The sequence below is a fragment of the Scyliorhinus torazame genome, chromosome 25, assembly GCF_047496885.1.
Source record: "Scyliorhinus torazame isolate Kashiwa2021f chromosome 25, sScyTor2.1, whole genome shotgun sequence".
NCBI lineage: Eukaryota > Metazoa > Chordata > Chondrichthyes > Carcharhiniformes > Scyliorhinidae > Scyliorhinus > Scyliorhinus torazame.
Window position 1 is genome coordinate 39,522,357 of NC_092731.1, and position 22,977 is coordinate 39,545,333.

Genomic DNA, 22,977 nt, shown 5'->3' on the forward strand with positions numbered 1-22,977 from the left:
ACAATTCCTGAAGGTGCTGACTCTTACTGGGGTACAGTTCCTAAAGGTGCTGGCTCTCACTCGGGTACAGTTCCCGAAGGTGCTGACTCTCACTGGGGTACAGTTCCAGAATGTGCTGACTCTCACTGGGGTACAGTTCCTGAGGGTGCTGACTCTCACTGGGGTAAAGTTCCTGAAGGTGCTGACTCTCACTGGGGTACAGTTCCTGCAGGTGCTGACTCTCACTGGGGTACAGTTCCTGAGCATACTGACTCTCACTGGAGTACAGTTCCCGAAGGTGCTGACTCTCACTGGGGTAAAGTTCATAGATTATCATAAAATTTACAGTGCAGAAGGAGTCCATTCGACCCATCGAGTCTGCACTGGCTCTTGGAAAGAGCACCCTACCCAAGGTCCATACCTCCACCCTATCCCCATAACCCAGTAACCCCATCCAACACTAAGGGCAATTTTGGACACCAAGGGCAATTTATCATGGCCAATCCACCGAACCTGCACATCTTTGGACTGTGGGTGGAAACCGGAGCACCCGGTGGAAACCCACGCACACACGGGGAGAGTGTGCACATTCCGCACAGACAGTGACCCAAGCTGGAATCGAATCTGGGACCCTGGAGCTGTGAAGCAATTGTGCTGCACACAATGCTACCGTGCTGCCCTTAAAGTTCCTGAAGGTGCTGACTCTCACTGGGGTACAGTTCCTGAAGGTGCTGACTCTCACTGGGGTACAGTTCCTGAAGGTGCTAACTCTCACTGGGGTACAGTTCCGGAAGGTGCTGACTCTCACTGGGGTACAGTTCCTGAAGGTGCAGACTCTCACTGGGGTACAGTTCCTGAAGGTGCTGACTCTCACTGGGGCACAATTCCTGAAGGTGCTGACTCTCACTGGGGTACAGTTCCTGAAGGTGCTGACTCTCACTGGGGTACAGTACCAGAAGGTGCTGAGTCTCACTGGGGTACAGTTCCTGAAGGTGCTGACTCTCACTGGGGCACAGTTCCTGAAGGTGCTGACTCTCACTGGGAGACAGTTCCTGAATCTGCTGACTCTCACTGGGGTACAGTTCCTGAAGGTGCTGACTCTCACTGGGGCACAGTTTCTGAAGGTGCTGACTCTCACTGGGAGACAGTTCCTGAATGTGCTGACTCTCACTGGAGTACAGTTCCTGAAGGTGCTGACTCTCACTGGGGTACAGTTCCAGAAGGTGCTGACTCTCACTGGGGTACTGTTCCTGAAGGTGCTGACTCTCACTGGAGTACAGTTCCTGAAGGTGCTGACTCTCACTGGGGTGCAGTTCCTGAACTTGCTGACTCTCACTGGGGTACAGTTCCTGAGCATACTGACTCTCACTGGAGTACAGTTCCCGAAGGTGCTGACTCTCACTGGGGTAAAGTTCATAGATTATCTTAGAATTTACAGTGCAGAAGGAGACCATTCGACCCATCGAGTCTCCACCGGCTCTTGGAAAGAGCACCCTACCCAAGGTCCATACCTCCACCCTATCCCCATAACCCAGTAACCCCATCCAACACTAAAGGCAATTTTGGACACTAAGGGCAATTTATCATGGCCAATCCACCTAACCTGCACATCTTTGGACTGTGGGAGGAAACCGGAGCACCCGGAGGAAACCCACGCACAAACGGGAAGGATGTGCAGACTCCCCACAAACAGTGACCCAAGCTGGAATCGAATCTGGGACCCTGGAGCTGTGAAGCAATTGTGCTATACACAATGCTACCGTGCTGCTCTTAAAGTTCCTGAAGGTGCTGACTCTCACTGGGGTACAGTTCCTGAAGGTGCTGACTCTCACTGGGGTACAGTTCCTGAAGTTGCTGACTCTCACTGGGGCACAGTTCCTGAAGGTGCTGACTCTCACTGGGGTACAGTTCCTGAAGGTGCTGACTCTCACTGGGGTACAGTTCCTGAAGGTGCTGACTCTCACTGTGGTACGGTTCCTGAAGGTGCTGAATCTCACTGGGGTACAGTTCCTGAAGTTGCTGACTCTCACTGGGGTACAGTTCCTGAAGGTGCTGACTCCCACTGGGGTACAGTTCCTGAAGTTGCTGACTCTCACTGGGGTACAGTTCCTGAAGGTGCTGACTCCCACTGGGGTACAGTTCCTGAAGGTGATGACTCTCACTGGGGTACAGTTCCTGAAGGTGCTGACTCTCACTGGAGTACAGTTCCCGAAGGTGGTGACTCTCACTGGGGTACAGTTCCTGAAGGTGCTGACTCTCACTGGGGTACAGTTCCTGAAAGTGCTGACTCTCACTGGGGTACAGTTCTTGAAGGTTCTGACTCTCACTGGGGTACAGTTCCTGAAGCTGCTGACTCTCACTGGGGTACAGTTCCTGAAGTTGCTGACTCTCACTCGGGTACAGTTCCTGAAGGTGCTGACTCCCACTGGGGTACAGTTCCTGAAGGTGGTGACTCTCACTGGGGTACAGTTCCTGAAGGTGCTGACTCTCACTGGGGCACAGTTCCTGATGGTGCTGACTCTCACTGGGGTACAGTTCCTGAAAGTGCTGACTCTTGATTAGGCCCTGAGCTACAAGATTGGGCATATATATTCATGTGGTGCATCACAACCTATAAAGTGACACTTACAAATGTCCTCACTTCTCAGTATTTTGCTCAGAGAATCCAAGCCTACAAGCCCCACACCAGAACCACAGGTGCTTGCAACCACTCACACGTTGGACAACAGCAAAATATCTGAATCAGCAGCCAAGGATTCTTCACCCTATTTGCATTTGCTGAGCTAATCTGGGTTGTAACCTCCCCGAGAGCCGAATAAAAGAGGCAGAGCCACGGAGAGACAAACATCGATCACTCGGAGGAAACGAGAAATCATGGAGTCCCCGAAACTCACTGCCATCCTCATCGTGCTCGGAGGTAAGTGATCAACTGGAGACCTCAGGGATGTGCTGTAGGAGTGGGGGGAACAGCAAGTGAGGCAGCACCCAAAACTGGGGTAATTCAGAACAGAGAATTGTCAATGAGAAAGAAGCTAAAATAAATGTGAATACCTGTCCTGGGAGTGTTTGATGGGACAGTGTAGAGGGAGCTTTACTCTGTATCTAACCCCGTGCTGTACCTGTCCTGGGAGTGTTTGATGGGACAGTGTAGAGGGAGCTTTACTCTGTATCTAATCCCGTGCTGTACCTGTCCTGGGAGTGTTTGATGGGGACAGTGTAGAGGGAGCTTTACTCTGTATCTAACCCCGTGCTGTCCCTGTCCTGGGAGTGTTTGATGGGGACAGTGTAGAGGGAGCTTTACTCTGTATCTAACCCCGTGCTGTACCTGTCCTGGCAGTGTTTGATGGGGACAGTGTAGAGGGAGCTTTACTCTGTATCTAACCCCGTGCTGTAGCTGTCCTGGGAGTGTTTGATGGGGACAGTGTAGAGGGAGCTTTACTCTGTATCTAACCCCGTGCTGTGCCTGTCCTGGGAGTGTTTGATGGGGACAGTGTAGAGGGAGCTTTACTCTGTATCTAACCCCGTGCTGTAGCTGTCCTGGGAGTGTTTGATGGGGACAGTGTAGAGGGAGCTTTACTCTGTATCTGACCCCGTGCTGTACCTGTCCTGGGAGTGTTTGATGGGCAGATTGTGAAACTCACTGCCACAGGGAATATTTGATGTGAATATTATTGATGGCTTTGAGGGTAAGCTCGGTAAGTAAATGAGGGAGAAAGGAATGGAAAGTTACACTGCTACTGTTAGAGGAAGAGGGTGGGAGGAACCTGGTGTGGAACAGATCAATAACCATCCGTCTGGATTGTCCATTCAGGAGTCCATGTTCTCCCGCTGGAGTGGAATCGCTCCGGGTCTGCGCTGGCACTAGGAGTGGGTCCTAGGAGCAAATTGCTCTCCCTCGCTACACAAATGTATGCAGGGCATGGAGCTTGTGGGAGGCCGTCGGACCCGCTAAAGGGCCGCCAATTGCTTTGACTTGCTCTGTTTTACGCATGAAGCACTTATCTGCCTTTGATGTGGTGAGGGGCTGTCAGTCAGACCAAGAGGGTTTGTGTTGTGAGGGGCTGGGGGCCATCCATGGACTTTGGGGGGCACGTACGTTACATACTTACCGCCTTGACCCACCGCGGGGTGCACAGCTTCAGGGCAACCCCTGAAAATACCCTCGCCAATCCACAGCCGCCTGAATCCCGGCTGCGAGGCCTGGAGCATCCCGTGGGTCTGGAAAAGCGGGTTTCCAGCCCGTTAATCAGAGTTTACTGGATGCTCAATGCCCATTTGCATCCTCCTGCCGGCGAGGGGCGTGTAGCTCACTGCCGCTGCGGGCGGGGGACTGCAACATCGGCACTGATCTCGCTTTTAGACCAGTGCTCGATTCTCCGCTGGGTCGGGAACCCCGCTGCTGACGGAGAATCCAGCCCATGGGATTGTTGGGCCGAATGGCCTGTTTCCGAGACTCAATTTCCGCTGAATTCAGGAATATTCTTTTGCCGTTCTTCTGCTTTCTAAATCGGCGTGTTGGTAAATTGTCTCCCTGCTCACTCTGTACCAGGGCTTTCCTGACACAATGATTCATTTTGTTTTCCTCTTGTAGCAATTTGCATCCCTGCTCAGGGATTCGCAGTTCAGGGAAGAAGCGTGGTTAACTTCAAAAATGTTGTTGTGTGTGCCAGTCCAAATGTCCCGAACCAGCGCTACATGGACTATGGCTGTTTCTGTGGGTATGGAGGAAATGGAAACCAGCCATTGGATGACCTCGACAGGTAAAATGAGACGATACTTGTGTAAAAACTCTCTCCGTGAAGATGTGGGTGTTTGCGCTGGCTGAGAATCAGCAAGGTTTTACTCTGGTACAAAGCAGAGACAAGACATTCCTCAGAGAGACAGAGCTTGTTTCTCTATCGTCCTTATCACTGCCTCCAGGTAGAACGCAATTTGTACACAGCAAGATCCCACAATCGCTAAGATATAATGACCAGGTTGACCTCATGTTCCGATAAATGGAGAGTCATTTATTCAGTAACTCATTGGAGTAACTGCAGTTAACTTTCAGGAGTTACTTTGCGTAATTTATACAGGTTGCTGGAGGTAGTTTCTAGGAGTTACTGGTGGCAATTTACAGGAGTTACTGGGTGTAATCTATAGGAGTTACTGGGGTAATTTATAGGAGTTACTGGGGGTAATTTATAGGAGTTACTGGGGTAATTTATAGGAGTTACTGGGGTAATTTATAGGAGTTACAGGGGGTGATTTATAGGAGTTACTGGAGGTAAATTATAGGAGTGACTGGGGGTAATTTATAGGAGTTACTGGGGGTAATTTATAGGAGTTACTGGGGGTAATTTATAGGAGTTACTGGGGGTAATTTATAGGAGTTACTGGGGGTAATTTATAGGAGTCACTGGGAGTAATTTATAGGAGTTACTGGGGGTAATTTATAGGAGTTACTGGGGTAATTTATAGGAGTTACTGGGGGTGATTTATAGGAGTTACTGGGGTAATTTATAGGACTTACGGGGGGTGATTTATAGGAGATACTGGGGGTAATTTACAGGAGCTACTGGGGGTAATTTATAGGAGTTACTGGGGGTAATTTACAGGAGCTACTGGGGGTAATTTATAGGAGTTACTGGGGGTAATTTACAGGAGCTACTGGGGGTAATTTATAGGAGCTACTGGGGGTAATTTATAGGAGTTACTGGGGGTAATTTACAGGAGCTACTGGGGGTAATTTATAGGAGTTACTGGGGGTAATTTATAGGAGTTACTGGTGGTAATTTATACGAGTTACTGGGGGTAATTTATAGGAGTTACTGGGGGTAATTTATAGGAGTTAGGAGTCACTGGGGGTAATTTATAGGAGTTACTGGGGTAATTTATAGGAGCTACTGGGGGTAATTTAAAGGAGTTACTGGGGTAATTTATAGGAGCTACTGGGGGTAATTTATAGGAGTCACTGGGGGTAATTTATAGGAGTTAGGAGTCACTGGGGGTAATTTATAGGAGTTACTGGGGTAATTTATAGGAGCTACTGGGGGTAATTTATAGGAGTTACTGGGGTAATTTAAAGGAGTTACTGGGGGTAATGTAAAGGAGTTACTGGGGTAATTTATAGGAGTTACTAGGGGTAATTTCAAGGAGTTACTGGGGTAATTTATAGGAGCTACTGGGGGTAATTTATAGGAGTTACTGGGGCAATTTATAGGAGCTACTGGGGGTAATTTACAGGAGTTACTGGGGTAATTTAAAGGAGTTACTGGGGTCATTCAAAGGAGTTACTGGGGGTAATTTATAGGAGCTACTGGGGGTAATTGAGAGGAGTTAGGAGTCACTGGGGGTATTTTTTAGGAGTTACTGGGGTAATTTATAGGAGCAACCGAGGGTAATTTATAGGAGTTACTGGGGGTAATTTATGGGAGTTACTGGGGGTAATTTACAGGAGTTACTGGGGTAATTTATAGGAGTTACTGGGGTAATTTATAGGAGTTACAGGGGGTAATTTATAGGAGTTACTGGGGTAATTTATAGGAGTCACTGGGGGTAATTTATAGGAGTTACTGAGGGTAATTTACAGGAGCTACTGGGGGTAATTTACAGGAGCTACTGGGGGTAATTTATAGGAGTTACTGGGGTAATTTATAGGAGCTGCTGGGGGTAATTTATAGGAGTTACTGGGGGTAATTTACAGGAGCTACTGGGGGTAATTTATAGGAGTTACTGGGGGTAATTTATAGGAGTTACTGGGGTAATTCATAGGAGCTACTGGGGGTAATTTATAGGAGTTACTGGGGGTAATTTACAGGAGCTACTGGGGGTAATTTATAGGAGTTACTGGGGTAATTTATAGGAGCTACTGGGGGTAATTTACAGGAGCTACTGGGGGTAATTTACAGGAGCTACTGGGGGTAATTTATAGGAGTTACTGGGGTAATTTATAGGAGCTACTGGGGGTAATTTACAGGAGCTACTGGGGGTAATTTATAGGAGTTACTGGGGGTAATTTACAGGAGCTACTGGGGGTAATTTATAGGAGCTACTGGGGGTAATTTATAGGAGTTACTGTGGGTAATTTACAGGAGCTACTGGGGGTAATTTATAGGAGTTACTGGGGGTAATTTATAGGAGTTACTGGTGGTAATTTATAGGAGTTACTGGGGGTAATTTATAGGAGTTACTGGGGGTAATTTATAGGAGTTACTGGGGGTAATTCATAGGAGTCACTGGGGGTAATTTATAGGAGTCACTGGGGGTAATTTATAGGAGTTACTGGGGATAATTTATAGGAGTTACTGGGGGTAATTTATAGGAGTTACTGGGGGTAATTTATAGGAGTTACTGGTGGTAATTTATAGGAGTTACTGGGGGTAATTTAAAGGAGTTACTGGGGGTAATTTATAGGAGTTACTGGGGGTAATTTATAGGAGTTACAGGGGGTAATTGAGAGGAGTTAGGAGTCACTGGGGGTATTTTTTAGGAGTTACTGGGGTAATTTATAGGAGTTACTGGGGGTAATTTATGGGAGTTACTGGGGGTAATTTACAGGAGTTACTGGGGTAATTTATAGGAGTTACTGGGGTAATTTATAGGAGTTACAGGGGGTAATTTATAGGAGTTACTGGGGGTAATTTATAGGGGTTACTGGGGGTAATTTATAGGAGTTACTGGGGGTAATTTATAGGAGTCACTGGGGGTAATTTAAAGGAGTTACTTGGGTAATTTATAGGAGCTACTGGGGTAATTTCTAGGAGCTACTGGGGGTAATTTATAGGAGTTACTGGGGGTAATTTATAGGAGTCACTGGGGGTAATTTATAAGAGCTACTGGGGGTTATTTACAGGACTTACTGGGGTAATTTATAGGAGTTACTGGGGTAATTTATAGGAGTCACTGGGGGTAATTTATAGGAGCTACTGGGGTAATTTATAGGAGATACTGGGGGTAATTTATAGGAGCTACTGGGGTAATATATAGGAGTTACTGGGGTAATTTATAGGAGTCACTGGGGGTAATTTATAGGTGTTACTGGGGTAATTTATAGGAGATACTGGGGTAATTTATAGGAGCTACAGGGGTAATTTATAGGAGCTACTGGGGTAATTTATAGGAGTTACTGGGGTAATTTATAGGAGTCACTGGGGGTAATTTATAGGAGTTACTGAGGGTAATTTACAGGAGCTACTGGGGGTAATTTATTGGAGTTACTGGGGTAATTTATAGGAGTTACTGGGGGTAATTTATAGGAGTTACTGGGGGTAATTTATAGGAGCTACTGGGGGTAATTTATAGGAGTTACTGGGGGTAGTTTACAGGAGCTACTGGGGGTAATTTATAGGATTACTGGGGGTAATTTATAGGAGTTACTGGGGTAATTTATAGGAGCTACTGGGGGTAATTTATAGGAGTTACTGGGGGTAATTTATAGGAGTCACTGGGGGTAATTTATAGGAGTCACTGGGGGTAATTTATAGGAGTTACTGGGGGTAATTTATAGGAGTTACTGGGGGTAATTTATAGGAGTTACTGGGGGTAATTTATAGGAGTTACTGGGTGTAATTTATAGGAGTTACTGGGTGTAATTTATAGGAGTTACTGGGGTAATTTATAGGAGTTACTGGAGGTAATTTATAGGAGTCACTGGGGGTAATTTACAGGAGTTACTTGGGTAATTTATAGGAGCTACTGGGGGTAATTTATAGGAGTTACTGGGGGTAATTTATAGGAGTTACTGGGGGTAATTTATAGGAGCTACTGGGGGTAATTTATAGGAGTTACTGGGGGTAATTTATAGGAGTTACTGGGGGTAATTTATAGGAGCTACTGGGGGTAATTTATAGGAGCTACTGGGGGTAATTTATAGGAGTTACTGGGGGTGATTTATAGGAGTTACTGGGGGTAATTTATAGGAGCTACTGGGGGTAATTTATAGGAGGTACTGGGGGTAATTTATAGGAGTTACTGGGGGTAGTTATAGGAGCTACTGGGGGTAATTTATAGGAGCTACTGGGGGTAATTTATAGGAGTTACTGGGGGTAATTATAGGAGCTACTGGGGGTAATTTATAGGAGTTACTGGGGGTAATTTATAGGAGTTACTGGGGGTAATTTATAGGAGTTACTGGGGGTAATTTATAGGAGTTACTGGGGGTAATTTATAGGAGTTACTGGGGTAATTTATAGGAGCTACTGGGGGTAATTTACAGGAGCTACTGGGGGTAATTTATAGGAGCTACTGGAGGTAAATTATAAATGAAAAATAAAATGAAAATCACTTATTGTCACAAGTAGGCTTCAATGAAGTTACTGTGAACAGCCCCTAGTCGCCACATTCCGGCGCCTGTTCGGGGAGACTGGTACGGGAATTCAACCGTGCTGCTGGCCTGCCTTGGTCTGCTTTTAAAAGCCAGCGATTTAGCATAGTGTGCTAAACCAACCCCTATAGAAGTGACTGGAAGTCATTTATAGGAATTTATGGGGGTAATTTACAGGAGTTACTGGGTGTAATTTATAGGAGTTACTGGGGTAATTTATAGGAGTTACTGGGGGTAATTTATAGGAGTCACTGGGGGTAATTTACAGGAGTTACTTGGGTAATTTATAGGAGCTACTGGGGGTAATTTATAGGAGTTACTGGGGGTAATTTATAGGAGTTACTGGGGGTAATTTATAGGAGCTACTGGGGGTAATTTATAGGAGTTACTGGGGGTAATTTACAGGAGTTACTGGGGGTAATTTATAGGAGCTACTGGGGGTAATTTATAGGAGCTACTGGGGGTAATTTATAGGAGTTACTGGGGGTGATTTATAGGAGTTACTGGGGGTAATTTATAGGAGCTACTGGGGGTAATTTATAGGAGGTACTGGGGGTAATTTATAGGAGTTACTGGGGGTAGTTATAGGAGCTACTGGGGGTAATTTATAGGAGCTACTGGGGGTAATTTATAGGAGTTACTGGGGGTAATTATAGGAGCTACTTGGGGTAATTTATAGGAGTTACTGGGGTAATTTGTAGGAGCAACTGGGGGTAATTTATAGGAGTTACTGGGGGTAATTTATAGGAGTTGCTGGGGGTAATATATAGGAGTTACTGGGGGTAATTTATAGGAGCTACTGGGGTAATTTATCGGAGTTAATGGGGTAATTTTAGGAGTTATTGGGTGTAATTTATAGGAGTTACTGGGTGTAATTTATAGGAGTTACTGGGGTAATTTATAGGAGTCACTGGGGGTAATATATAGGAGTTACTGGGGGTAATTTATAGGAGCTACTGGGGGTAATTTATATGAGTTACTGGGGTAATTTATAGGAGTCACTGGGGGTAATATATAGGAGTTACTGGGGGTAATTTATAGGAGTCACTGGGGGTAATATATAGGAGTTACTGGGGGTAATTTATAGGAGCTACTGGGGGTAATTTATATGAGTTACTGGGGGTAATTTATAGGAGTTACTGGAGGTAATTTATAGGAGTTACTGGGGGTAATTATAGGAGCTACTGGGGGTAATTTATAGGAGTTACTGGGGTAATTTGTAGGAGCAACTGGGGGTAATTTATAGGAGTTACTGGGGGTAATGTATTGGAGCTACTGGGGGTAATTTACAGGAGCTACTGGGGGTAATTTATAGGAGTTACTGGGGTAATTTATAGGAGCTACTGGGGGTAATTTACAGGAGCTACTGGGGGTAATTTATAGGAGTTACTGGGGGTAATTTACAGGAGCTACTGGGGGTAATTTATAGGAGCTACTGGGGGTAATTTATAGGAGTTACTGGGGGTAATTTACAGGAGCTACTGGGGGTAATTTATAGGAGTTACTGGGGGTAATTTATAGGAGTTACTGGTGGTAATTTATAGGAGTTACTGGGGGTAATTTATAGAAGTTACTGGGGGTAATTTATAGGAGTTACTGGGGGTAATTTATAGGAGTCACTGGGGATAATTTATAGGAGTCACTGGGGGTAATTTATAGGAGTTACTGGGGGTAATTTATAGGAGTTACTGGGGGTAATTTATAGGAGTTACTGGGGGTAATTTATAGGAGTTACTGGGTGTAATTTATAGGAGTTACTGGGTGTAATTTATAGGAGTTACTGGGGTAATTTATAGGAGTTACTGGAGGTAATTTATAGGAGTCACTGGGGGTAATTTACAGGAGTTACTTGGGTAATTTATAGGAGCTACTGGGGGTAATTTATAGGAGTTACTGGGGGTAATTTATAGGAGTTACTGGGGGTAATTTATAGGAGCTACTGGGGGTAATTTATAGGAGTTACTGGGGGTAATTTATAGGAGTTACTGGGGGTAATTTATAGGAGCTACTGGGGGTAATTTATAGGAGCTACTGGGGGTAATTTATAGGAGTTACTGGGGGTGATTTATAGGAGTTACTGGGGGTAATTTATAGGAGCTACTGGGGGTAATTTATAGGAGGTACTGGGGGTAATTTATAGGAGTTACTGGGGGTAGTTATAGGAGCTACTGGGGGTAATTTATAGGAGCTACTGGGGGTAATTTATAGGAGTTACTGGGGGTAATTATAGGAGCTACTGGGGGTAATTTATAGGAGTTACTGGGGGTAATTTATAGGAGTTACTGGGGGTAATTTATAGGAGTTACTGGGGGTAATTTATAGGAGTTACTGGGGGTAATTTATAGGAGTTACTGGGGTAATTTATAGGAGCTACTGGGGGTAATTTACAGGAGCTACTGGGGGTAATTTATAGAAGTTACTGGGGGTAATTTATAGGAGCTACTGGAGGTAAATTATAAATGAAAAATAAAATGAAAATCACTTATTGTCACAAGTAGGCTTCAATGAAGTTACTGTGAACAGCCCCTAGTCGCCACATTCCGGCGCCTGTTCGGGGAGACTGGTACGGGAATTCAACCGTGCTGCTGGCCTGCCTTGGTCTGCTTTTAAAAGCCAGCGATTTAGCATAGTGTGCTAAACCAACCCCTATAGAAGTGACTGGAAGTCATTTATAGGAATTTATGGGGGTAATTTACAGGAGTTACTGGGTGTAATTTATAGGAGTTACTGGGGTAATTTATAGGAGTTACTGGAGGTAATTTATAGGAGTCACTGGGGGTAATTTACTGGAGTTACTTGGGTAATTTATAGGAGCTACTGGGGGTAATTTATAGGAGTTACTGGGGGTAATTTATAGGAGTTACTGGGGGTAATTTATAGGAGCTACTGGGGGTAATTTATAGGAGTTACTGGGGGTAATTTACAGGAGTTACTGGGGGTAATTTATAGGAGCTACTGGGGGTAATTTATAGGAGCTACTGGGGGTAATTTATAGGAGTTACTGGGGGTGATTTATAGGAGTTACTGGGGGTAATTTATAGGAGCTACTGGGGGTAATTTATAGGAGGTACTGGGGGTAATTTATAGGAGTTACTGGGGGTAGTTATAGGAGCTACTGGGGGTAATTTATAGGAGCTACTGGGGGTAATTTATAGGAGTTACTGGGGGTAATTATAGGAGCTACTGGGGGTAATTTATAGGAGTTACTGGGGTAATTTGTAGGAGCAACTGGGGGTAATTTATAGGAGTTACTGGGGGTAATTTATAGGAGTTGCTGGGGGTAATGTATAGGAGTTACTGGGGGTAATTTATTGGAGCTACTGGGGTAATTTATCGGAGTTAATGGGGTAATTTTAGGAGTTATTGGGTGTAATTTATAGGAGTTACTGGGGGTAATTTATAGGAGTTACTGGGGTAATTTATAGGAGTCACTGGGGTAATATATAGGAGTTACTGGGGGTAATTTATAGGAGCTACTGGGGGTAATTTATATGAGTTACTGGGGTAATTTATAGGAGTCACTGGGGGTAATATATAGGAGTTACTGGGGGTAATTTATAGGAGTCACTGGGGGTAATATATAGGAGTTACTGGGGGTAATTTATAGGAGCTACTGGGGGTAATTTATATGAGTTACTGGGGGTAATTTATAGGAGTTACTGGAGGTAATTTATAGGAGTTACTGGGGGTAATTATAGGAGCTACTGGGGGTAATTTATAGGAGTTACTGGGGTAATTTGTAGGAGCAACTGGGGGTAATTTATAGGAGTTACTGGGGGTAATGTATTGGAGCTACTGGGGGTAATTTATAGGAGTTGCTGGGGGTAATGTATAGGAGTTACTGGGGGTAATTTATAGGAGCTACTGGGGTAATTTATCGGAGTTAATGGGGTAATTTTAGGAGTTATTTGGTGTAATTTATAGGAGTTACTGGGGGTAATTTATAGGAGTTACTGGGGTAATTTATAGGAGTCACTGGGGGTAATATATAGGAGTTACTGGGGGTAATTTATAGGAGCTACTGGGGGTAATTTATATGAGTTACTGGGGTAATTTATAGGAGTCACTGGGGGTAATATATAGGAGTTACTGGGGGTAATTTATAGGAGTCACTGGGGGTAATATATAGGAGTTACTGGGGGTAATTTACAGGAGCTACTGGGGGTAATTTATATGAGTTACTGGGGGTAATTTATAGGAGATACTGGAGGTAATTTATATGAGTTACTGGGGGTAATTTCTAGGAGCTACTGGGGGTAATTTATAAGAGTTACTGGGGGTAATTTATAGGAGCTACTGGGGGTAATTTATAGGAGTTACTGGGGTAATTTATAGGAGCTACTGGGGGTAATTTATAGGAGTTACTGGGAGTAATTTATAGGAATTACTGGGGTAATTTATAGGAGATACTGGGGGTAGTTTATAGGAGCAACTGGGGGTAATTTATAGGAGCTACTGGGGGTAATTTATTGGAGATACTGGGGTAATTTATAGGAGCTACTGGGGGTAATTTATAGGAGTTACTGGGGTAATTTATAGGAGCTACTGAGGGTAATTTATAGCAGTTACTGGGGTAATTTATAGGAGTTACTGGGGTAATTTATAGGAGTTACTGGGGTAATTTATAGGAGCTACTGAGGGTAATTTATAGGAGTTACTGGGGTAATTTATAGGAGTTACTGGGGTAATTTATCGGAGTCACTGGGGGTAATTTACAGGAGTTTCTGGGGGTAATTTACAGGAGCTACTGGGGGTAATTTATAGGAGTTACTGGGGGTAATTTATAGGAGTCACTGGGGGTAATTTATATGAGTTACTGGGGGTAATTTATAGGAGTTACTGGAGGTAATTTATATGAGTTACTGGGGGTAATTTCTAGGAGCTACTGGGGGTAATTTAGAAGAGTTACTAGGGGTAATTTATAGGAGTCACTGGGGGTAATTTATAGGAGTTACTGGGGTAATTTGTAGGAGCTACTGGGGGTAATTTATAGGAGTTACTGGGGTAATTTATAGGAGCTACTGGGGGTAATTTATAGGAGCTACTGGGGGTAATTTATAGGAGCTACTGGGGGTAATTTATAGGAGTTACTGGGGGTAATTTATAGGAGTCACTGGGGGTAATTTATAGGAGTTACTGGGGTAATTTGTAGGAGCTACTGGGGGTAATTTATAGGAGTTACTGGGGTAATTTATAGGAGCTACTGGGGGTAATTTATAGGAGTTACTGGGAGTAATTTATAGGAATTACTGGGGTAATTTATAGGAGATACTGGGGGTAATTTATAGGAGCAACTGGGGGTAATTTATAGGAGCTACTGGGGGTAATTTATTGGAGATACTGGGGTAATTTATAGGAGCTACTGGGGGTAATTTATAGGAGTTACTGGGGTAATTTATAGGAGCTACTGAGGGTAATTTATAGGAGTTACTGGGGTAATTTATAGGAGTTACTGGGGTAATTTATAGGAGTTACTGGGGTAATTTATAGGAGCTACTGAGGGTAATTTATAGGAGTTACTGGGGTAATTTATAGGAGTTACTGGGGTAATTTATCGGAGTCACTGGGGGTAATTTACAGGAGTTTCTGGGGGTAATTTACAGGAGCTACTGGGGGTAATTTATAGGAGTTACTGGGGGTACTTTATAGGAGTTACTGGGGGTAATTTATAGCAGTTACTGGGGTAATTTATAGGAGCTACTGGGGGTAATTTACAGGAGCTACTGGGGGTAATTTATATGAGTTACTGGGGGTAATTTACAGGAGCTACTGGGGGTAATTTATAGGAGTTACTGGGGGTACTTTATAGGAGTTACTGGGGGTAATTTATAGGAGTTACTTGGGGTAATTTATAGGAGCTACTGGGGGTAATTTATAGGAGTTACTTGGGGTAATTTATAGGAGCTACTGGGGGTAATTTATAGGAGTTACTTGGGGTAATTTATAGGAGTTACTGGGGGTAATTTATAGGAGTTACTGTGGTAATTTATAGGTGTTACTGGGGGTAATTTATAGGAGTTACTGGTGGTAATTTATAGGAGTTACTGGGGGTAATTTATAGGAGTTACTGGGGGAAATTTATAGGAGTGACTGGGGTAATTTATAGGAGTCACTGGGGGTAATATATAGGAGTTACTGGGGGAAATGTATAGGTGCTACTGGGGGTAATTTATAGGAGTTACTGGGGGTAATTTATAGGAGTTACTGGGGGTAATTTATAGGAGCTACTGGGGGTAATTTATAGGAGGTACTGGGGGTAATTTATAGGAGTTACTGGGGGTAGTTATAGGAGCTACTGGGGGTAATTTATAGGATTTACTGGGGGTAAATTATAGGAGCTACTGGGGGTAATTTATAGGAGTTACTGGGGTAATTTGTAGTAGCAACTGGGGGTAATTTATAGGAGTTACTGGGGGTAATGTATTGGAGCTACTGGGGGTAATTTATAGGAGTTACTGGGGGTAATTTATAGGAGTTGCTGGGGGTAATGTATAGGAGTTACTGGGGATAATTTATAGGAGCTACTGGGGTAATTTATCGGAGTTAATGGGGTAATTTTAGGAGTTATTGGGTGTAATTGATAGGAGTTACTGGGGGTAATTTATAGGAGTTACTGGGGGTAAATTATAGGAGTTACTGGGGGTAATTTATAGGAGTTACTGGGGGTAATTTATAGGAGCTACTGGGGGTAATTTATAGGAGTTACTGGGGGTACTTTATAGGAGTTACTGGGGGTAATTTACAGGAGCTACTGGGGGTAATTTACATGAGCTACTGGGGGTAATTTATTGGAGTTACTGGGGGTACTTTATAGGAGTTACTGGGGGTAATTTATAGGAGCTACTGGGGGTAATTTATAGGAGCTACTGGGGGTATTTTATAGGAGCTACTGGGGGTAATTTATAGGAGCTACTTGGCTAATTTATCGGAGTTACTGGGGGTAATTTATAGGAGTTACTAGGGGTAATTTATAGGAGTTACTGGGGGTAATTTCTAGGAGTTACTATGGATAATGTTGTGGAGTTACTGGGGGTAATTTATAGGAGTTACTGGGGGTAATTTATAGGAGTTACTGGGGGTAATTTATAGGAGTTACTGGGGGTAATTTATAGGAGTTACTGGGGGTAATTTATAGGAGTGACTGGGGTAATTTATAGGAGTTACTGGGAGTAATTTAGAGGAGTTACTGGGAGTAATTTAGAGGAGTTACTGGGAGTAATTTATAGGAGTTACTGGGGGTAATTTAGAGGAGTTACTGGGAGTAATTTAGAGGAGTTTCTGGGAGTAATTTATAGGAGTTACTGGGGGTAATTTGTAGGAGTTACTGGGGTATTTTTTGGGGGTTACTGAGGTTAATTTATAGGAGCTACTTGGGGTAATTTGTAGGAGTTACTGGGGTATTTTATGGGGGTTACTGAGGTTAATTTATAGGAGCTACTTGGGGTAATTTGTAGGAGTTACTGGGGTATTTTATCGGGGTTACTGAGGTTAATTTATAGGAGCTACTTGGGGTAACTATTCAGGGCTGTTCCTGCTCCGTGAGGCACCGACTCCAGGAGCAGTTATGCTCAGTATTTCCCGGGAGACCCTGTTCAGAGATCCAAGTGAGAAAGATTGAGCTCCGCTTCAAGGGAAGTGAAAAAGGTGAAGTTGCCATCATCCCAGAAGGCCATAGACTGCTTTCCCCTTTGAGGGAGTGAGTTGACTGTTGGTGATTTAACCTGAGGGTCACCACACCTCAGGAGAGGGTCAGGGTTCAGAAGGCGGGGCCTTCATGGATAACCCCAGAAGGTGCGGAAATTGAACCCACCCTGTTGGCATCTCTCCACATCACAGACCAGCAGCGAGGGAAGTAAGTGTGAGAGGAGTGGCAATCCGATGATCAGTGATCGTCATTCCTCGGAAGATTGGGTCCATTGAAATAGAAGTCTGTCGCTCATAACCGCTGTCTTCAATAATTGGGAGTCTTTAAAGGGTATCCAACTCTGATTGGACATATTCCCCAGACTCCTGCCATTGGTCACTCAACATGAGCATCATCTCGGTTGGTTTTTCAATGTGTCCGACTTTTGACTTTTGAAAACCTGGTCACCCGAATAAATGACCCAATTAAACTGGACCTCTGCTGTTACTTACAATTTCTGGTAATCTCCCACTACCTGAATACAAAAGCAGCAAGTTAAAGTCGTTGAATTTTGGTTTGTAAGTGGAAAACAGCAAAATCTTCAGACCACCATGCTGGTCATAGACAGCCTCGATATTTGTCATGGGCAGCTTATTGCCACATTTCTTGGGGGCAGCCTCCATGTTTGTCGTGGGCAGCCTCCATGTTTGTCGTGGGCAGCCTCCATGTTTGTCGTGGGCAGCCTCCATGTTTGTCGTGGGCAGCCTCCATGTTTGTCGTGGGCAGCCTCCATGTTTGTCGTGGGCAGCCTCCATGTTTGTCTCGGACAATCTCCATGTTTGTTGTGGGCAGGGCTCCATGTTCTTTCAGAAAATATCGCTTTGATGATGATGATACCAAGAATAATTGTATATACTCCTGGATTGTTCAAGATATCACCTCCCACCTCAAACATCCCACCTCCATGCTGCCATTGGTCTGACATTTCCACTCTTTTTCATCTGATTGGGTGTTTTTTCAGAAACATATTTTCCCTCCCATCCCCAGTTTATCTCCAATGAACAAATCCGTTGAAATAAAATAGGAGGGCAGTACGGTGGCGCAGTGGTTAGCACTGCTGCTTCACAGCGCCGAGATCCCAGGTTCGATCCCGGCCCTGGGTCACTGTCCATGTGGAATTTGCACATTCTCCCCGTGTTTGCGTGGGTTTCGCCCCCACAACCCAAAGATATGCAGAGCAGGTGGATTGGCCACATTAAATTGCCCCTGAATTGGAAATAAAATGAAATGAGTACTCTAAATTTATTTTTAAAAAGAAATATAATAGGAGAAGACCATGTTGTTAAAGTGCAGCAATCCCCTCAGTTATGTGAAATGAGTTCCCTGAGGATTCATCTTTAGCTCCTGAAAACTCCAGGACAATTCTTCAGAGTTGGGAACCCAATCTGAGGCTTGTTTGGAATCATTAAGCCCCTGACTGAGTTTCAGTCTCTCCGTGAAAAACTTACATCTGAAATGATAGCTCTTGTTTGTCACCCACTCAGATGCTGTCAAGTTCACGATGACTGTTATGGAGAAGCCGAAAGTTCACTGGGATGTAAACCTCTGTTTACACCGTACTCGACACATTGTGAAAATGAGGTCCCCAGATGCGGTAAGTAAACACCAAACAAAATCAATTTGACTTTGGGAAGTTCCACTGACTCCCTGTCCTCTCCCTTCCCTCAATCGATCAACATCAGCAAGAGACAACAACAACTTAGATTTATGTGGTGCCTTTAGGGCAATGAAACATCCAATGTTCAGATGACGAAAGATGTTTTAAGGAATGTCTCAATAGAGGCGGAAAGGTGGAGGGAGGGAATTTCGGAGCTTGGGGCCCAGACACCTGAAGACACGGCCACCAATGGTGAACCGATTAAAATTGGGAATGCTCAAGGGACCAGGGGCGTCATTCTCCGACCCCCCGCCGTGAATCCCGCCCCCGCCGAAGTCTTTGGTACCGGAGATTGGGCGGGGGCGGGAATCGGGCCGCGCCGGTTGGCGGGACCCCCCGCTGGATTCTCCGGCCCGGATGGGCTGAAGTCCCGCCCAGAAATTGCCTGTCCCGCCAGTGTAAATCAAACCTGGTATTTACCGGCGGGACCAGGCGGCGTGGGCGGGCTCCGGGGTCCTGGGGGGGGGGGGGGGCGCGGGGCGATCTGACCCCGGGGAGTGCCCCCACGGTGGCCTGGCCCGCGATCGGGGCCCACCGATCCGCGGGCGGGCCTGTGCTGTGGGGGCACTCTTTCCCTTCCGCCTCCGCCACGGCCTCCACCATGGCGGAGGTGGAAGAGACTCTCCCCACTGCGCATGCGCCGGGAAACTGACAGCGGCCGCTGACGCTCCCGCGCATGCGCCGCATTCCCGCGCCAGCTGGCGGGGCAACAAACGCCATTTCCGCCAGCTGGCGGGGCGGAAATCCCTCCGGCGTCGGCCTAGCCCCTCAATGTTGGGGCTAGGCCGCCAAAGATGCGGAGCATTCCGCACCTTTGGGCCGGCGCGATGCCCGTCTGATTGGCGCCGTTTTTGGCGCCAGTCGGCAGACATCGCGCCGTTGGGGGAGAATTTCACCCCAGGCCCGGAACTTTCCGTTTGGGAGACTATGGGCTGGATTCTCCACGCATCAGGAACTCTGGTTCCAGCGGCCGTCTGCAAAGAATCCAGAGTCGGACAGAAATGGGGCACCAGTGGGAGAATAGACACGGACAATTACGATCTATTTGCATCCGAGGGCGGCACAGTGGTTAGCACTGCTGCCTCATGGCACCGAAGACCTGGGTTCGATCCCGGCCCTCAATCACATGTGGAGTTTACACGTTCCCCCCGTATCTGCCTGGGTCTCATCCCCACAACCCAAAAGATGTGCTGGGTGGGGAGATTGGCCAAGCTAAATTGCCCCTTAATTTGAAAAGAAAATGAATTTGGTAGTTTAAATTTAAAAAAACCCAGTGTATATATTTGCATCCTGTTACCGGGCCAGGCACCATCATATTCTGCATGGTGAGATTTGCAAGGAATAGCGAAGAATTCCACTATCGGGTCGCCATTTTGAGCAGGTGGGCCTCGCCCCCAAATCAAGCGGGCGAGGCTGAGGAAAGCGCAATTTTGGAAACAGACGTCAGCACTTGGCAACCAAGTGAGAGCCCAATAATGTCCCTGCAGCAAGTGGCATGGCCCAGTCTCGGGGGCATGTGTCCCAGTCTCAGTGCTTCATGGTTGAGGGCATCGAGACCATGCCTCAGACGAGAGTCGGCCTCCAGGACTGGTAATGCGAGGTGACAGTGGAGACTTCAGATCACTCCAGACACACCTCCGTCCCATAGAGTAGCCCAGAGACCATTAAACACCCAGACACAGGAGGGAAAGTGCAGGCTCGATGGGTCGAATGACTTCCTTCTGAAATGTAGGGAGTCTATGATCTATCAGACCACTTAAGTTGGCACGGGTGTGGCACATTGGTGATAGGGCACAACAATGGGCTGAATTCTCCACCCGGCCACATTTCTGTTTCACCCCGCCGGCGGGTTTCTCCGCTACGCCGGCCGCTCAATGGGGTTTCCCATTGTGGGGCAGCCCCACACCGTCGGCAAACCCCCGGGCTGCCGGCAAAATGGAGCATCCCGCCGGCGGAGACTCCAGCCCCATGTTTCTCGTCACCAGGAAACATTTTTGCACCAACATTCTGACCCTGCAGCCATCCTCTACCTCCAGGGTGTTGGGAATGGGCTGGGCCTGGATGTAGAGGGTGTGCAGGGTGGGGAGTGATGGTGGGGCAGGTCCCCCATGATGCTTGAACATCCCACCTGGTGTCACCCTCAATGTGAGGTAGGAGGGAACAGGGCCAGAAATGTGAGCCTGCCTCGTATGACATCTCAGACAGTGAGTGAGCCCTAACCACTCCCCAGGGGTGTCATGGGGTTATAAACAAGATCCTTATTGCAGTTAGAACTGGACTGGTGGTGTTTGCGGCTATCACACCAGACAGCCCTGTTTCCAGTATTGTATAGACAATTATATTTCAGATTAAGTTACAGGAGTTCAGCACATACCAATCACATATCATTAGTTATCTATGTCCAATTATGACTATTCATTGGGTTGAAATTATGCAGAGTATAAAACAATGACGAACCAATTATAACAGATTAATACCTATTTAATTATAATATCCAATCAGTACAGAGACACGTACATGCTGTCTCCTGATATTTATCACCAGCTCACCATTATCAAGAATTTGTTATCAATCACCTGTCCTGTCTCAGTATAATGCTCTTCCAAAGGTAAATGGCCCATTGCAATAACAATTCTTGTCTGAAGCTCCGAGTCCAGCTCATTCACTCTGAGATGCAGTTCCTCGATCTGTGGACACTTACTGAAGATGTGGTTGCTGTGGATCAGACATCACCGGCCTCGCAGTAAATTTTGTTGAACTAATTTGGGTTTCAAGTTTAGAAATATCGCTCAGCGATATTTCACAATTCCCCAGATTCGAGGTGGGGAACATTTGTGGCGATATCGAGGTTTGAGATAGTTTGCTGCTTCTCGCTGTGGTGGGACTCTCATTATGTCACCCATAGAAATCACCATGTTAGGGGCACCCCACAATGTTAGGGCCCCCAATACATTAAAGGAATGCAGCCCACATCACTGACAGCATTAGGGAGTTTCACAATATTGGGGAACCCCTGACAACACCAAGGACAGAATCCACAGCCGACGATTCCAGGCCACCCCTTCCTCACCCACGTTAACGACTCTCCACTGCTTCAGACCCACCCACCCCCTCAGCACCAAAGTATTAGATTAAAAATTAATGACCATCCAGAACTTGAGGACGGCCATTCGCACATCAGAGACATTCTGAGACGTTAGCAGCCCCGTCGTTTCAGAAGCTTGAAGAACATTATTGGGCCCCAACCATTGTGAGTCACCCACAACATTAAGGACCCAACAACAATGAGGATTTTTCAATGTTGCAGAATCTCACATCCTCAACCCCACCCACCAAATTAGTGTGTACATTAATGTGTGTATATCCCAGTGTGTGTTTTCATGTGTACATTACAGTGCATATTTTACACTGTGTATATTTGGTTGTTCTCTCCTCTTTTTCAGCTGATACAATTCTGACACGTTTAGCATGTGGTACGAAGGTCTGCAACTGCGATGTTGCAGCTGCTCTGTGCTTCAGGAAGCACAGCCACTCATACAACCCAAAGTATTATAATTATGACCAAAGCCTGTGTAAGACCGTCTAATAGCTCCAGCTCGCAATGAAGCGATGGAGATGTGACCGAGAGTCACACTGACAAGAATCTCTCCAATAGAATATTCCGGGTGTGATTGATGGGATTTCTCTCTCGCCGTCTCCCTGATTTCTAATTGCTCACTGAGTCTCTCTCAGATCTCGCTTTTGTTGCTGTTTCACCTTTAACTCATTTCAAATGTACTTTACAATTCTGGTGAAATAAAATACACTGATTGAAGCATGCAATGCTGGGAGTGGGAGTGTTTATTCATTATTGATACAGGGGGCGTGTCCAATTAGTTTCTGCACAGACATTCTGACCTTTCACAGACAGTATGGGATCCTGCTGTTCTCTTTGTACTTTGTGGTGCGACACTGCCACCTGCTGGTGTAACAGCAGCAGCAGCCGTCACGTCTCTGCTCTCAAATGCTGACAAGAGGCATCCCTGGTGTCACAGTCTGAAACTGCCAACTTCATTGAGACAAATGCTGCAACTCGTGGGGTAATTTCAACTTTGCTGCAATCAGTGTAAATAAGAATTGGGAGAGATATAAAGTGGCTCTCACACCCGGGTCAAAATTACCCCCAGTAAATATTGTTAAATCTCTCATTCATTCAGACTCCTGCCCCAAGTTATTGCAAAGTGTTTAAATCTTTAGACCAAACTGTGTTCACTACAGGAATCTTCTCACCAGTGACACTGTTGTTAGAGGTGAAAATATTGACACGAAAGCCTGAGGATGAGTATAAAGAGGCAGTTTATTATTTCAGACCTG

General features: G+C 45.5%; 1 protein-coding gene across 1 annotated transcript; it reads left to right on the forward strand.

Annotated features, from left to right (window-relative positions):
- Window positions 1-2,674: 2,674 nt before the first annotated feature.
- LOC140402549 (basic phospholipase A2-like) lies at window positions 2,675-22,438 on the forward strand. Its single transcript, XM_072490399.1, has 4 exons — window positions 2,675-2,896; window positions 4,571-4,739; window positions 18,452-18,561; window positions 22,068-22,438. The coding sequence occupies exons 1-4, from the start codon at window positions 2,854-2,856 to the stop codon at window positions 22,208-22,210; spliced, it is 465 nt and encodes a 154-aa protein (XP_072346500.1). The 5' UTR covers window positions 2,675-2,853; the 3' UTR covers window positions 22,211-22,438.
- Window positions 22,439-22,977: the final 539 nt, after the last annotated feature.